The sequence below is a fragment of the Nipponia nippon genome, unplaced genomic scaffold (genome assembly GCF_047370975.1).
Source record: "Nipponia nippon isolate SJK-2023a ecotype South Korea unplaced genomic scaffold, ASM4737097v1 scaffold_7, whole genome shotgun sequence".
Classification (NCBI taxonomy): domain Eukaryota; kingdom Metazoa; phylum Chordata; class Aves; order Pelecaniformes; family Threskiornithidae; genus Nipponia; species Nipponia nippon.
Window position 1 is genome coordinate 42,831,169 of NW_028262391.1, and position 13,652 is coordinate 42,844,820.

Here is a 13,652-nt window from a genome sequence, read left to right on the forward strand (position 1 = left end):
GACAGGAAAGAAATCTTCTCGACTTTGAAAGGATTATTTTGGTTGTTTACTGAGCGCTGTTCTCTTTTGGTCTAAAATTGTAGATGAAAGTGGAAACCAGAAAGTGTCCGGTTCCTATTGCAATATGTGATGGAAATGAGAGCAGCAGCTTTAGCAGCTTTGCCGGGGGTTTTGGAATGGGAAAAAGGGGTCATAAGTTATCACTCTGACTTCAGCCACATAAAACAGTATCATAGCTTTTTGCAGGTATGCCAAAATTCAGGTTTTGGCATGTTATATGGGTGAATATACCTTCTAGCAGTGTGCAGGTCCAAAGGACAAAACTGGTACACATAACAGAGTAGAACTTGACCCACTGATACCTGACAAAACAAGTTTCCACCAGAATAAAAGAAAGCCTCTAAACCCCCTTTTCCCCACTTTTTGCAGTATATGGATTCATGTATATGTGAGCAAAAGAGGATCCTATAATTTTCAGGCCTCTCTTCATGTCAAGAGATCCCCATTTTGCATAACTGGAGGAGATGCTGAAAGCCAAGATGCATAATGACATCAGTGACTGGAGAATAGAGCTGTTAAAAGGCAGTAAGTTCTGCCTAATTTCCTAGAACACTGATGGTGTGGCATGTAACATAGGTGGTCAGCTCAGCATGTTCATTCAGGATCGCTGGGACACAGAAGAGACTAATTAAGCTGCAGGGAAGAAGAGGTGCCAGCTCATCAGGCAGGTCAGTAGGTCCGATTCACCCGAGCACCAATTCCTGCCTCTGCAAGTGGTTCTTAGGAAAACCAAGAGCTCAAAGTAGTGCTGCATAAAATCACACAAGACAGGTATGCTTTCGCTTCTTGAATTCAAACTGCTAAACTGGTGTGTGCAGCCGGCAGCCCTGACAGGCGGCTCCGAACATACGCTCAGGAGCGACCTGGGGGCAAGGGTTCACCATCGTCCTTTGGACATTGGCTGGTATTACAGACAGGTGGGAAGGCTGAGCCGCCTCTCTCTGTTGAAGTATTTCACTTCTGGTTTCCAAGGATTTGTCAGAGTCAGAGGAACCTTTAACTTCACTTGTGATTTCATTGAAGCAGGTTTAATTTCTTTCCCCATATGAAGGAAAAATATGAATCCAGTTTTTTTCAGGAAAGAATTTTGGGGAGATTTCAGGGCCAGAGCATTTTGAACAGATTCAACTTAAAATGTCTTATTTCATCCTTCTTCAAAATACTTATTTTTTGTTATTACATAAAGAAGAACATAATTACAGATTAAGTTGAAGTAAGCCAGACAAAATGTTTTTATTTTAAATAACAGCTGGAAACAAATTTGTTCTTTCCAAATCTCAGGGAGAATCAAAGTTTTTGTTCTATTGATACATGAGCAAGAATATAGTGACAGAGAATCCAGCACCCAAAGACGAACATTTGGTGAATGGACGCAGCTACAGGATTAATAGTTTCCTACTTCTTTCTATGCTAAAGAAGCCAGAGGATTTGGGGCATAATACTTAGGATCATTTGCATTTCCTATTTACAAGAAGAAGTGCTGACAGCCACAGAATAAGATGACTTTTAATATCTCCACCTCTAGTACACTGCCTGCATTTGTAAAACTGCTATAAAAAGTTACTCTTACTGGTGAATACAAATAATTTTTATAAATCCTTTTTTCCTCTGTAAATGTCATGACAAGCCTCATCTATAAGTCAAGGGTAAAGCAGAGAGTGGACACTTGAGTGATGGGAAAACTTAGTGCCATGTGTTTGAAGGCCTTTTGTCTCTCTAAGTGCTTTGAAGCAAGGAAATGCATGCTTGGCTCAGCTTCAGAGATGAGCAGCAGCCCTTGTTCACACAACTCATAGAAACACAGCTAATGTATCTACAAGTGATCGTTTCAGTAATAATAGCAAATCTTTTTCTAATATTCTTGTAGCAATAATATTCCCTTTTTTCTATTCAGTTAATTGCTCACAGTCACTATCCCAGTCTCTAACCATATTACACAATCTAAGTAAAATTATCTTAATAACACATAAAGTAAGTGCTCCATTACGGCACCCTTTCAGAACACACAAAACGAAATCTAGTAGAAGACAAAAACCCATCACAGCTCCCAGCTGCCAACAGCTCACAGTTAAACTTCCCCAGATCAGCTAGGGGAGTGCTGAAATTTAACGTGTAATTTTTATTTCTATCAGGTAAAGATTAACTTATAAAAATATTTCTGCATTTATAAACATCTCTCTCTGAACTGGCAATACTACCAGTCAATGCATGCCATTAACTGAGGCCAGTTTGGCAAAGATAAAGGACACCGCTGAGGCTGTGCCCGTGCAGTGCCACGTTTCTCTGTACAGAGAGCCTGGACAGCGCTGCACGGACCCGTACCTCCACAGAGGTCTCCGCAGCACCACGCAGACATCCCAGTTTGCCTCCCAGGAACGGTATAACCACAGCAGCAAGAGCCCATGCCCAAGCTAATCTCTGCTGCTTAGTACCTGGTTATTCAACAGCACACAAAGCGCCTGGTGGAAATGCATCAATCCCTGCTTTCAAAAGGCAAAGACACCTGCATACTGCTGCCCTCCTTTGAATAAACAGTGGGCTTTGACTCTGCTCTGAACCAGCAGCCTGCTATCAACTAAAGGAATATTAACTAAAGCTCGCACAGCATGAGAAATGAAGTTTACCGTGTACATGTGAACTAGGCATTTACATTCATTCATAGGTGATTTGTAATTGTCCAATTTAGCAATCAGTAGACGTCTGCAAACAACTTGGGTGTTTTGTTGACTTGCTGATGCATACGGTAATGTCAACCTGACGCTGGCATTAGTTTGTGTTCCTTGATTCACTGGTAGCTGCATCGGCACCTTGCAGGGAAGCCCCAGGAAGGGAGAATATAAAGGTGCCCTGCAGCGGGCAGGAGCCTTACGGGGTCTCTGGCCTACCTTGGTCCTTCCCTTCCCCTGGTGCCACATAGGAAAAGAGCCTCTTCTGTTCTCATCTTGGCACAGTTCCTTTCATCTTCAGGCTAATTTAGCTGGGCTGGTCACCAGCTGTCGGGGGGAGTGAAAGCACACCAGCACCCAGTCACACAGAGAGTCAGGTAGCTTGGGTTCTGCAACGTCCCTGTGAGCAGCCAACAGAGAGAAACGAGGGGCTGTAGCTATCTTGTGCCCCCTGTCTCTCCTGTTCTCTGCGAGTGACCAAGCTCTTGGAAAGCAATTGTTGGCAGTGCTGTCAAAGCTGCAAACCCTGAGAGCATGTTTTCCTAAGACAGCCAGTCTCAGATACACCACCCACACAAAAAGAAGGTGACCTCAACCAGAGATAGACAGACCTTTTCCTGGGGGCAAGTTATCCTATGGCTTCGCTCTGCGAGGTTTTTTCCTTTCCTTTGAAGCATCAACATGGCTACTATTAGGGAAAGATCCAGTTCTAGATGGACCAAAGGCAATCCCCTGAGATTCTACCTAAGAATTATGTCATGCCCTTAGATTATTATCTTATCAATGCCATTCTTCACACAGACTTGTTAGCAGACAAGGGAGAGAATGTCATGTCCGCAAAACTCAGGAATGAACAAACAGCCATGTGCTATCAGACACAACCCCGAGTGCAGCCTGGCTGACCCATCTCAGATAAGGAATCAAGCAACACAGACGTTGGTAGAAAACTGTCTCTTTGTCTTTCTTGGACTGATTCATTATGATAATGTCAAATTGCTCACAGTAAAAATGTTCAGCCATTAGGCTTCCAGGGGGTGATGGCAAAAAAGCAGACCTACAAAGCACTACTTTCAGTGCCACTCTTGTCAAAAGATTTAAATAAATCTTTCCCATCATATTGGTCTGCAGTGCCTTTCAGTACTGCTTGGGAGCAGGGGGGAATTAGTCCTGCTTCTGTGTTTGTAAGTAAAAGATTTGGTGCCTGAAAATTTTGCTATAATATTCAGATATTTTCCACAAACATATTTGGATGATTTTTACCTAAAACCATACATCTTTTTTCCTTAAAAGGCTTGCTTTAATGATGCAACACCTATTCTCTTACCCGATGCTAATACTTCCTCACCTCACAATTCATAGGAGTACTATGGTGATTAATGAATGTCTTTGAACTGGAAAGTGCTATCTGAGTGCTAATTATTATCCGCGTGTACACATACTTCTGCTGCTTTCAAGGGTAGAGCATTCACATACCATGGTAATGGGAAAGCTTAGAAAAACACATATTGATACCTAGGAGTTTCATCCACCACAGAAATATAAAAAGGAAGAATAAATTAGAAGTTAGATGTTTCAATTCATTATTGCACGTTCTAGTGAACCGCTCTCCATCTGTTTAATAAGTTCAGGGCAGCTGAAAATGGAGTTTAGATTGGAAGCTGCCTGCAACCTTATCTTCTTGCACTCTCCGTAATACTAATAAGAATTATAAAAATATGTTATAGCCCATTGTGAGGAGCACACTTAAAGTATGTGACTGCAAATCCAAAGTGTAAGTTGAAGGCTATGAATTCACCCAAATTCTGCATCCCAGATGATGGAGCTCTGCATGGATCAATCCAAAGCTCCCACATACAGCATCCCTCTCCCTCACATGCCTGAGGAAGTATTGCCTGAAGAAACTGTTAGCTGATGCTCCACTATGTTTTTTTGTAGTTTTTTATCTGAGCCATTTTTAAAATGATGTGATTTGAGCATAAATTATATTTTCAAATGTTTCCTTAACGACAATACTTTGTTCACATTTATCAGTCAGTGCTAACGCCTTTCAGAGTTCCTCTGCTCCTGTAACTCAACGACTAGCCTGGGAGGGCTCAGAAAGCACATGCTAAACATGTATAAAACAGCCGTTCCCACTCACCAGGTTTGCTCTCATAGGACACGTTAATTAAAGTCAACTGATTGAAAAAATAATTACAGGAGAAAAGGGAGGAGAAAAGCCTAGACCCATAATTTAAAGATCTCTGAAGTTTGTGTTTTGTTGAGAGGTAATAATTTTGTTGAGAGGAAAGAGGTTCTCTTTCGCTTTCCTTCGTGGACTCCCTCTATATTCACGGCTTGCAAAGACGTGTAACGGCAACAGGCAATAAGCAGCAGTCTTTCTTCATGGTTATGCAAGTACATGTGGCCTTTTCTTCTTTCAATATATGCTTTCCTCTTTCAATATACACTTTCATCTAGCTTTCGTTACTGTTGCATCTTGAGGTGTCCCGAAGACACTGTGGTATCTAACCTAAAAGATTATGTGATCCTGAACACAGTTGTCCTGTAGGATGTGGAATAATGTAAACATTATAACCGCTAAAAACTGCTACTGTAGCGTTTCTCTCACTAATTAAAAACTGGCTAGGGATCTTCTTGATGCAGCCTCTACTTCAAACAAAAACATTCGAACAAATCAAAACCAGGGAAAACGGTTTAGCATTTTAAGCTAATAATAATTGTTTTAGAGACCCGTATTTGCTCAAGGGTATAATTCATTCAAAAAATGACCTTAAAACTGAGCGTTAAGCAAATATAAAACCCTTGTTATTTGGGAGTGGATGTTTTTAAGCTGCTCTCTCTCAAATTACGATCATGCGTTTCTTGCTAGCTCTCTGTCCCACCAGCTGCCGGGGCATTCCCAGCAGAGAGAAGGGCAGCACTGGCAATGCCAGCCTAGGGGCTGGGAGACCCTTCAACTCACTGCTCCGTCAAAGCCTTTCCGCAGAATCTTGGGCAAGATGCTTGCCTCGCGCCTGTCCCGTAAAACTGGGGTAGTAGCATCCTCCTCCCCATGGGCATGCAGAGCCCATAAATAGGTTACAAAAAGGGAAATGTTTATATTAGGTAATCAAATACAATTCTTAGAAAGCTCTAACCAGACGGTTTTACAAAATGATGGTGTGATTTTGGTGTTGTACTAGCCTTGCCACAGGTGGATTTGGTTCGAAGTACTCATTCATCCAAACCACTGACTATGTAGTGTGAGCAAATTCTGTAGTGAACCAGAGAGAGGGTGGTTCATGTTCCCTAATTGTTTGCTTACAACGGCAGTGTTTGGAATTGTAACACAGTTGCTTTGAAGGCTAATCGTCCTTCCCTAATCTGACTCCCCTAGGGCTTTAGAGTTAGTATTTGACCCTTAAAAATAGATATATAATAAATGTATGTGCAAAAAGTCCATCCATACTACATACACATGCACACGACAGGCACAGATGGACCTGCACAAGGACCCATAAGGATTTGGCTTTTCTAGTGCTGAAAAACTTAGCGATGTTTTCTTTTAGTTTTACTTTTAAAGGGGTGAGAAAGGTTTAAGAAAAAAAAAAAATACACAGTTCATGTCTGCCATAATTTTAACAGAAAATAAAGCTGAATTTGCCTATGTATAGAGAGAACTTAACACTCTGCACTCTTCATTCATTTAAGTTACAAGCATCCACCAATGTTCCTGGCCTGGAGCTCCAGCTGCTTTACACACTGAGTAAACATAGTTGCCATTAAATAACCTTATCAGTCAGAGTCACAGAAATTACTTCATCGGGACTGCACAACTAGTGTTCTTTGGTGCATTTTAGAAATTTAGAATACCAGTACACTGCAGAAAATTAAAAACCTGCTATGGAAACCATGAAAAGCAAATAAGTTGCCCCTGACACTAAATACTCTAGGCACATTGAGAACAAATTTTTAAAGGCTCTTCCCAGCATAACTACTTTGAATCATCATCTTCCCACAACCAATCCTCCCTGCAAACTCATGTTACACAGTCTTTCTCTACTTAAAAACTCCTTTGTAAACAAAGACCACCTTCAAAAACCTTCCTTTAGACCAGGTCACATTTACAATTAGAAGTACGAGAAAAGCAAAGTGATTGCCAGCCCTGCGACCTGTGGCTGATCTCCAGTCTGAGCCCTTGTGTTCAGTAATTTGCTGGTAAGAAATCCGGTTACATTTCTGGGAACCAGTTCCACTGCCTGTGCTCTAATGCACCTTCCTTTGTGTTACTGAAAAATGCAGGACCAGCATAGTTGTGTGGCAAAAGCATTTATTTTAATTAATAAAGCCACGTGGCACCACTAATGGTTTTCCTCTCTGGTTCCTGTTCTTTCATTTGTTCACTTCTTAGTATCTTACCAGAATGGACACTGGTTCCAGCAGGACTATTCATGGGCTTTAAGTGAAGCATTTGCCTTAGGGCTGTGCTCATCGAGGGGTTGAGAGTGACACACAACATGCCCATCTGGGACTAGGGCTGCTGCCGTTTCACTGGGACTGCACATAATGGCAAGTCTTAGACTGAGCAGTGAGAATTCGCAGAACCGAGCCCAGAAACTCACTGGGAGCTCCTGGGGAGGAGAGGCAGCCGAGCCCGTCACTCCTGCAGAGACAGCCCACTTGCTCCCCATACTCTCTTTTCTCATGTTTTCTGCAAGCTGGTAAAAGGAGCTCCAAGCACTGTGACCAGTACTTCCCTTGGAAATCAATACGCCTGCAGAGCTTTTTCAATGGGCGGCACGGTGACCTGTGGTACACGATTTTAGTTCAACTGTTTTTATCAAGGGTGAAGCAGCCAGCTGCCAGTTGTTCATCCTTCTTCCCATGTTTGACATGCAAGGTGCAGCTCTTGTGATCGTTTCCCCCACTTTATCTCACTTTATGGTTTTCATATTGTTTAACCAGTGAAAAATAAAAAGTGACACATGCTTCACTTGAAGCAAGCAAACATTAAGAGCAGTTTCTGTGCAAATCGTAGCCATGGCATGACCATTTTTCCCAAACTGCATTTTAAATTACATTCTACGTTGTCTTTTCAACATGTTAAAAACAGTGACATGTAATTAAAGAGAAACTGATGGGGCAGAAATTGACTGAATGACTGCAATTAGCTGTACCAAAGAAGTACTAGAGAAATCAGTTACTTGGTCTAAACAAGGACTTAAATCTGCTAATCTACATTGAAAAAATAGATGCTCTATATGTTAAGTTTTAGGGGTTTGTTTTTTTACCTCTTGTAGATGTATTACACCAGACTTCAGATGAGAGGACGAGACTATGAGTGAAGAGTGTCCTGGAGACTGTGTGCAGTTCTTTTCCTGGGTCAGAACCGGATTGATCTGAGAACAATAATTATGAGGCTGACGTGCATGTTCTCCTTCATCTTGCTGTTTGGAGCAGCTGGACTCGTTGTCTTCATTCACCTGCAGGATCCAGAAGAAATAGTTCATCAGCAGACACCAGGTTAGCATTCCTATTTCTATTTGACTCACTTGCTCTTTCATGTTCAACATTTTGTCCTTATACCCTTAACATGTTTTACATATTTCACAGAGGTTGCCTCAACAAAGGCATGTAATTTTCTTTAATGAAGCCTATTTTGAAACTAATTAACAACTTCTTTAAAAAAAAAAAAAGAGGAGTTTGCCTAAAAAACAGTTCCAAGAACCAATTAACTGATTATGCAGGGACCTTTGCCAAGGTGCACAGGGCCCAGCTGAATGGAGTTAAATTTCTGCTAAAGTTGAGACCAACTTCTGCTACCAGCTATACCACTATAAATATGAAAATGAGAAATGTCACCAAAAGTTCATTTCCTACAAACACATGCCTCTGAATCCCCCTTTGCCTGTATATGGTATGCAATGTGTCACGGAAATGCAAAATAAGAGATGCATAAATGAGTCATGCAAGAAACATCAAATACTTTGGGATGCATTCCTTTAATGTGCTTAACTTCCATTAAACTTCTCATAACTTTCATTCATACATACACCATCATCCTATGCTACTAACTTGAAACTGTGAAGAGCCACAAAGACCACATCAATGTGAGAACTAGAAAACTGTGGGCTGAAATAGTGGTTTCCTTTTAAACGAGGGGCACGCAAGAAGTATGAAAAAGCACAAGATCTCTTGATTTACTTACAGTTGCTTTGTCTTTGACTAAGGCCGTAACAAAGGCTGGTTTAGAGCCTAGACAAATGCCAGTGCAGTTACTCCAGCTCATAATAATGCCCCTGTGCGCTGAGGTTTGGTCACTGTTTGCTCTTATATAAACTGAAATTCTCCTTTGATTAAATACATGCTTTATAAAAAGTCTATTCGATTGACATCTTCATTGTACAGTGAACACGATTGTATATTTTAAAGTATTACTGACAGTTTTAAAGGAGCTGAACCCTAACACAGAGAACTCTTAAATAATTACATTAAGTGCTAATTTCTGTGTCCAGGTTTATTAAGTGCTTATTTCCATGTCACTAAACAATCTATGCTTCAATATGTTGATTATTTAGTCCAACTGCACACCAATTTTGAAAGCAGCCACTCAGCTGAAACTGTAGAAATAATGAATCATCAGTGTTGTGCAAAGCAGAGAATTAACCAGCCCCTTCAGTGCTTTTGCAATTTATTTTGTATACTTAGATGCAAAAGAGCTTACAGCTTAAAACTGGCGCTACCAGCCACATTTGACTGAAATTGGCCAGTAGATTGGGGCTGAGGGGAAAGACATATGGACAGCAGGTGCAGGCAGTACTCTAATGCATCTAAAAATGTGTAACTTTACATTAAAAAGTTAATTCTTTGCTCCTGAAAGAGAAGGAATTTCTAGTGGTGTCTCAAAACCAGTGCAATTTATTCTCCATTTTTTCATTATTGGTCCCTCATCTTGACCTGTTGTACCTCTGTTCTCTCTGCCACAAACCTCTTGAACACCGGCTGCTGATCGTAGTACACCATGAAGTGATTTTTGAGAGGGATGTAACTGTAGGAGGGGATGCCCAAGCACATTTAAATAAAAGCAAGTTTGAACAGAGCTCCTGCCCCCAGCAGGGAAACTCACTCTGTAATGTACTTGATTGCTGTGGGCAGGCTTCTGCATAGCTAAACCATGAACATCCCAGCAATGCTGTTATTGCCAAAGGTGTGTAATCAATTGCTCGATTCTCACATTCAATTACTATTTATGTTAACAGGAACCAGACTGTACCCTTGAGTAAAAGGTGCTCAATACAATTACTCTTAATTCTGTTTGGCTGATTTTCATGTGTTTTAAGTGCTTTCAGCTCCCAGTGGGCTCAGAAACTCCTCACATCCCCTGCTTCTGAAAATGATACCAGTTATCACTAAGACATACTAGGCAGCTTAAAGAACACAGGAAAAAATATCCATTCATTTCATTAAAAAGAGAGATAGGCATATTTCATCACTAGACAGTCTCCTGTGACAATCTGTCAATCACAAGCGACATTTCTGGTGAGATGAGAAGGGTCCTTCCCTTCCCCTGTTCAGAGTGTTTCTCCTTAAAAGGGCCAGTTTCTAACGGAGACTGGATATTGCTATCATTTGCTTGCCTGACTGCTCTCTCAATAGGACTGAACAAATGCACGTGTCATTAAGCTACTTGGGACAACAAATTCTGCACTGCAAAGCTGTATTGGTTAGCCTTTGCTTTTGTGTTTCCCACGTAGGTACCATGGAGCAAAATGTATTTGCCAGGTGTTGGAATCTCATCAGGAAAGCTGGAGAAAAGTTCAGTAACATTAATTTTCCACTGAAAAGCAGCATAGTAGAATTTTGCATTGTCCAAAAGGACATTTTTCACTGTTAGTACCTTCAGTCATCTTTAATTTAAGATAGTACAACTTATGAAACAAGATTAATAAAAATACTTTGGTATTTTAGTTTTATCTGTCTGTTCCGGAAATTGTTCTTGATTGTTTTAGTCCTAGCAAGCGTGATGGTGAGACCTTGATGTACTGCTTAAACCAGTATAAAATCCACAGTCATAAAACTTTAAGTAATGCTTACATTACTTTCACTGAGCAAAGTACTCCTGACAGTAGCTGTTTGTGTTGATTTGTTACTATTCATTTATTCTTTCCCTGTGTTTCACATTGCTACCTAATTGTGATGCTGTACTGAGAAAGCAATATCAAAGTAATTTTCCACAACATTAGTTACAATTTTCTTCTGATCTTTCGAGTGAAACAATCCCATCCTGTTGGCTTCTCTGAGCATATAAACCTTGATTACATTTATCTGTTGGAAACCAATGCTTACAAAGTATATGTGCCCGGGATAGCAGGTGTAGAGCCTTTTTTGCTGATTGACAAACATGCTGTCTGTGTAGTTTTATTTATATAACGCACAGCACTCTGAGCAGATACATTTAAGACAGACAGCTATTTAGGGTGGGCAAAACAGACTTCCCAAGCCAATACATTTAGTTCAGTAGATACTCCTGTGGTCATTAAAGAGACAATAACTTAAGAGAGTCGTTTTCTCGGCATCTGTGAAGAGTGCTATTACTATGAAGAACGCAGGATAAAGCAGGGGTGTGGGTTGAGAAGCAGTATGAATGATAGTCATACACCGTACAGAAACATAATGCTCTTCTAATAATTCTCCCCGTGTAATTATATAAAACTTGCCTTCTGCAGTAACCATGCCATTATTCTTAAACAGACACAGTAAAGGATTTGTTTTGGGTAAGTCAAGCACATTTGCACATGGTGTACAAGAAAAATTTAATACATATATCCCCATCCTAAGGCTAATGACTCTTGAATGTATAGAACTCCTGTCTGTGAGAGGATATTAAACACGCAAAAACTTTACAGTAACTAAACGTGCAGCCACTCCACCGCTATGTTTGTCCTGGAGCCACAAAAGCAGCTGGGAAGGGGCCTGTCCAGCCCTGTGGTTAGCAGGAGGCTTCTTCAGCATAACAGCATGCGCCCTCTCTCTCGGGATTTACAGTGGAAGAGTTGATAGGGCTAACGAGCACTGTTACAGCCTTGGCCAGGGCCACTGCAGTTTATGAGAACACTGACAGCATGGAGAGCTTGGATTTGTGAGAGCTGCATTCAGGTGGTACAGGAGAGAGCAACTTGGACAAACAACGTCAGCAAGTGAGAGAAGAGTCTAGAGGATGCAACCCATCCTGACAGCTCTCAGGGGGATTTCAAATGCCTACGCAAACTTCTGAGCTGCAGACCAGCCAGGCCGTGGGCTGGAGACAGGACTGTGGCCATGAATAGCAGGTGGGCAGGTGAGGTCAGGAATACCAGGACCACTGCTTCCGAGTTGCACCAGGGACGCAGTATCTGTAGCTGGACTGCAATATCTGTAGCTGTACTTGAGACCATGTGCTCGATGGATTTTAGTCAGAAGAGAAGGGATATTCTAAAATGGTATCTACTTTTCTAATAGGAGATTTTGCCAAATAAAAACCAGGGGAAGTATTAATATTTCTCTATACCTATATTCAGGTAGCAAATTTCTCTCTACATGGTGAATAAGCCCATGGGAAAAATTATTGGGTTTTTGCCATATGGTTACTGAATTCACAAACTTGTAAGTTTTCAGTTAGAACTTTTAAGATTAATATATAGGGACACACACTCCTCTGGGAGCTGGTAAAAAGTGGAAAATACATCTCAAAGGATGCACGTTGTGAAAGCTCCAAAAGGGTGAAAACAGCGTAGAATGGAAATGGCTTTGCAGTCTGACTCTATCAGAATTTGAAAGTCTAGTATGAATATAACCAAGCCTGAAACTCATCTGTCTGAGATTCTGCAGTGATTGCTCTCCTTACCTCATCTACCAGTTCCTAACAGAACACTGTCATCTGCTTTATTTTCTGCTTTACTAAGGGTGTGATGGGGAGGAGAGGGAGGAAGGAGAGATGACAGAAAGGCTGGCATGCGAATGCTATTGCAAACCTGATGGCACAAGGGAGCCACAGTGCAGAAATCTTACTATATGTTGCAGTAGCCTTAGAGCAAATACCGCTATTATAGCTATACTGAAATTTTCTTAATTACTTATTCAGAGCACAGGCACCTTGTTACTCACAAATTACAGGCCTATGCACATCTCCATGTTCGCTGTACATTTCCATAATACTATCCTAGTGCACAATGTACCGCTTGTTTGTCGTACTGGAAACTTTTTATAAATACAATTGAAAATGAACTAGCATTGATATATTATTTCAGAAGTAATTTTCTTGCAATTTGCAACATAGTTCTCTTTATAAACTGGAAGCCATTTAATCTGCCTCTCAACTAACAGCATCAGCAGAAATCATGAACAAAAGAATCTGGTGACTGTAGCGGAGGCGAGTGGGCTCGCTGATATGCTTTTCAAGCAGAAGCGGCATACTGTTATGTGTGCAAGTTCCACCAACTCAAGAGCGATGAACTTTCTGCAGTCACATCCTCTGAGTCGTCTTTAGCTGAACTTCCCTCAGCAAAGAACTTCCCTGTGTGCAGATTAGTTCCCAACAGTCTGCAGTTATTGGGATGAAAAGAAAAAGATCTATTAGCTTGTCTGCTGAGGCAAGGCACTTACAAGGGAAATGTGGTCTTAAGAGTTTTCTGTTGCTTGAAATGGTTGTGGTTTAAACTGACTGTGAATGTGAACCTGGTTATTTTTCACATTGGAAAGAAGTGCTGGCAGTGACTTCATCAGTCTACTGCTTACAGGGGGATCAAACACTGTCCAGATGGTTACAAAGGAAACCCTACACCACACTGCCAGTGCAACCTTGTTCAGAAGAAATGCAGTCTAGTACTGAAAGCAATCATGTATAAGCTGTTTTATCATGAATGATATACAGAGGTTCTCTCCTACAACACTTTTTACCTGCTTTCA

The 13,652-nt window shown here is 41.1% G+C and overlaps 1 protein-coding gene and 1 long non-coding RNA gene across 5 annotated transcripts in view; one reads left to right on the top strand and one right to left on the bottom strand.

Annotated features, from left to right (window-relative positions):
- Positions 1-13,652, top strand: part of CHST8 (carbohydrate sulfotransferase 8) — a 186,144-nt gene that overhangs the window by 35,836 nt on the left and 136,656 nt on the right. For 2 of the 4 annotated variants that reach the window (XM_087740357.1, XM_087740359.1), the window contains exon 3: positions 8,009-8,231. Coding sequence is in view for 1 of the 4 variants with exons in the window: in XM_009465752.2 (XP_009464027.1) it covers positions 8,123-8,231 (109 nt within the window). In the remaining 3 variants the exon portion in view is untranslated. Of the gene's footprint in view, positions 1-8,008; positions 8,232-13,652 lie in introns of those variants that run through there. The other 2 variants (XM_009465752.2, XM_087740360.1) reach the window with 2 other exon arrangements.
- The window catches only part of LOC148051040 (uncharacterized), a 177,876-nt gene that overhangs the window by 552 nt on the left and 163,672 nt on the right, over positions 1-13,652 (bottom strand). Inside the window, exon 2 of the long non-coding RNA XR_015700697.1 lies at positions 8,000-8,191. This is a non-coding gene — a long non-coding RNA (uncharacterized LOC148051040). The remainder of the gene's footprint in view (positions 1-7,999; positions 8,192-13,652) is intronic.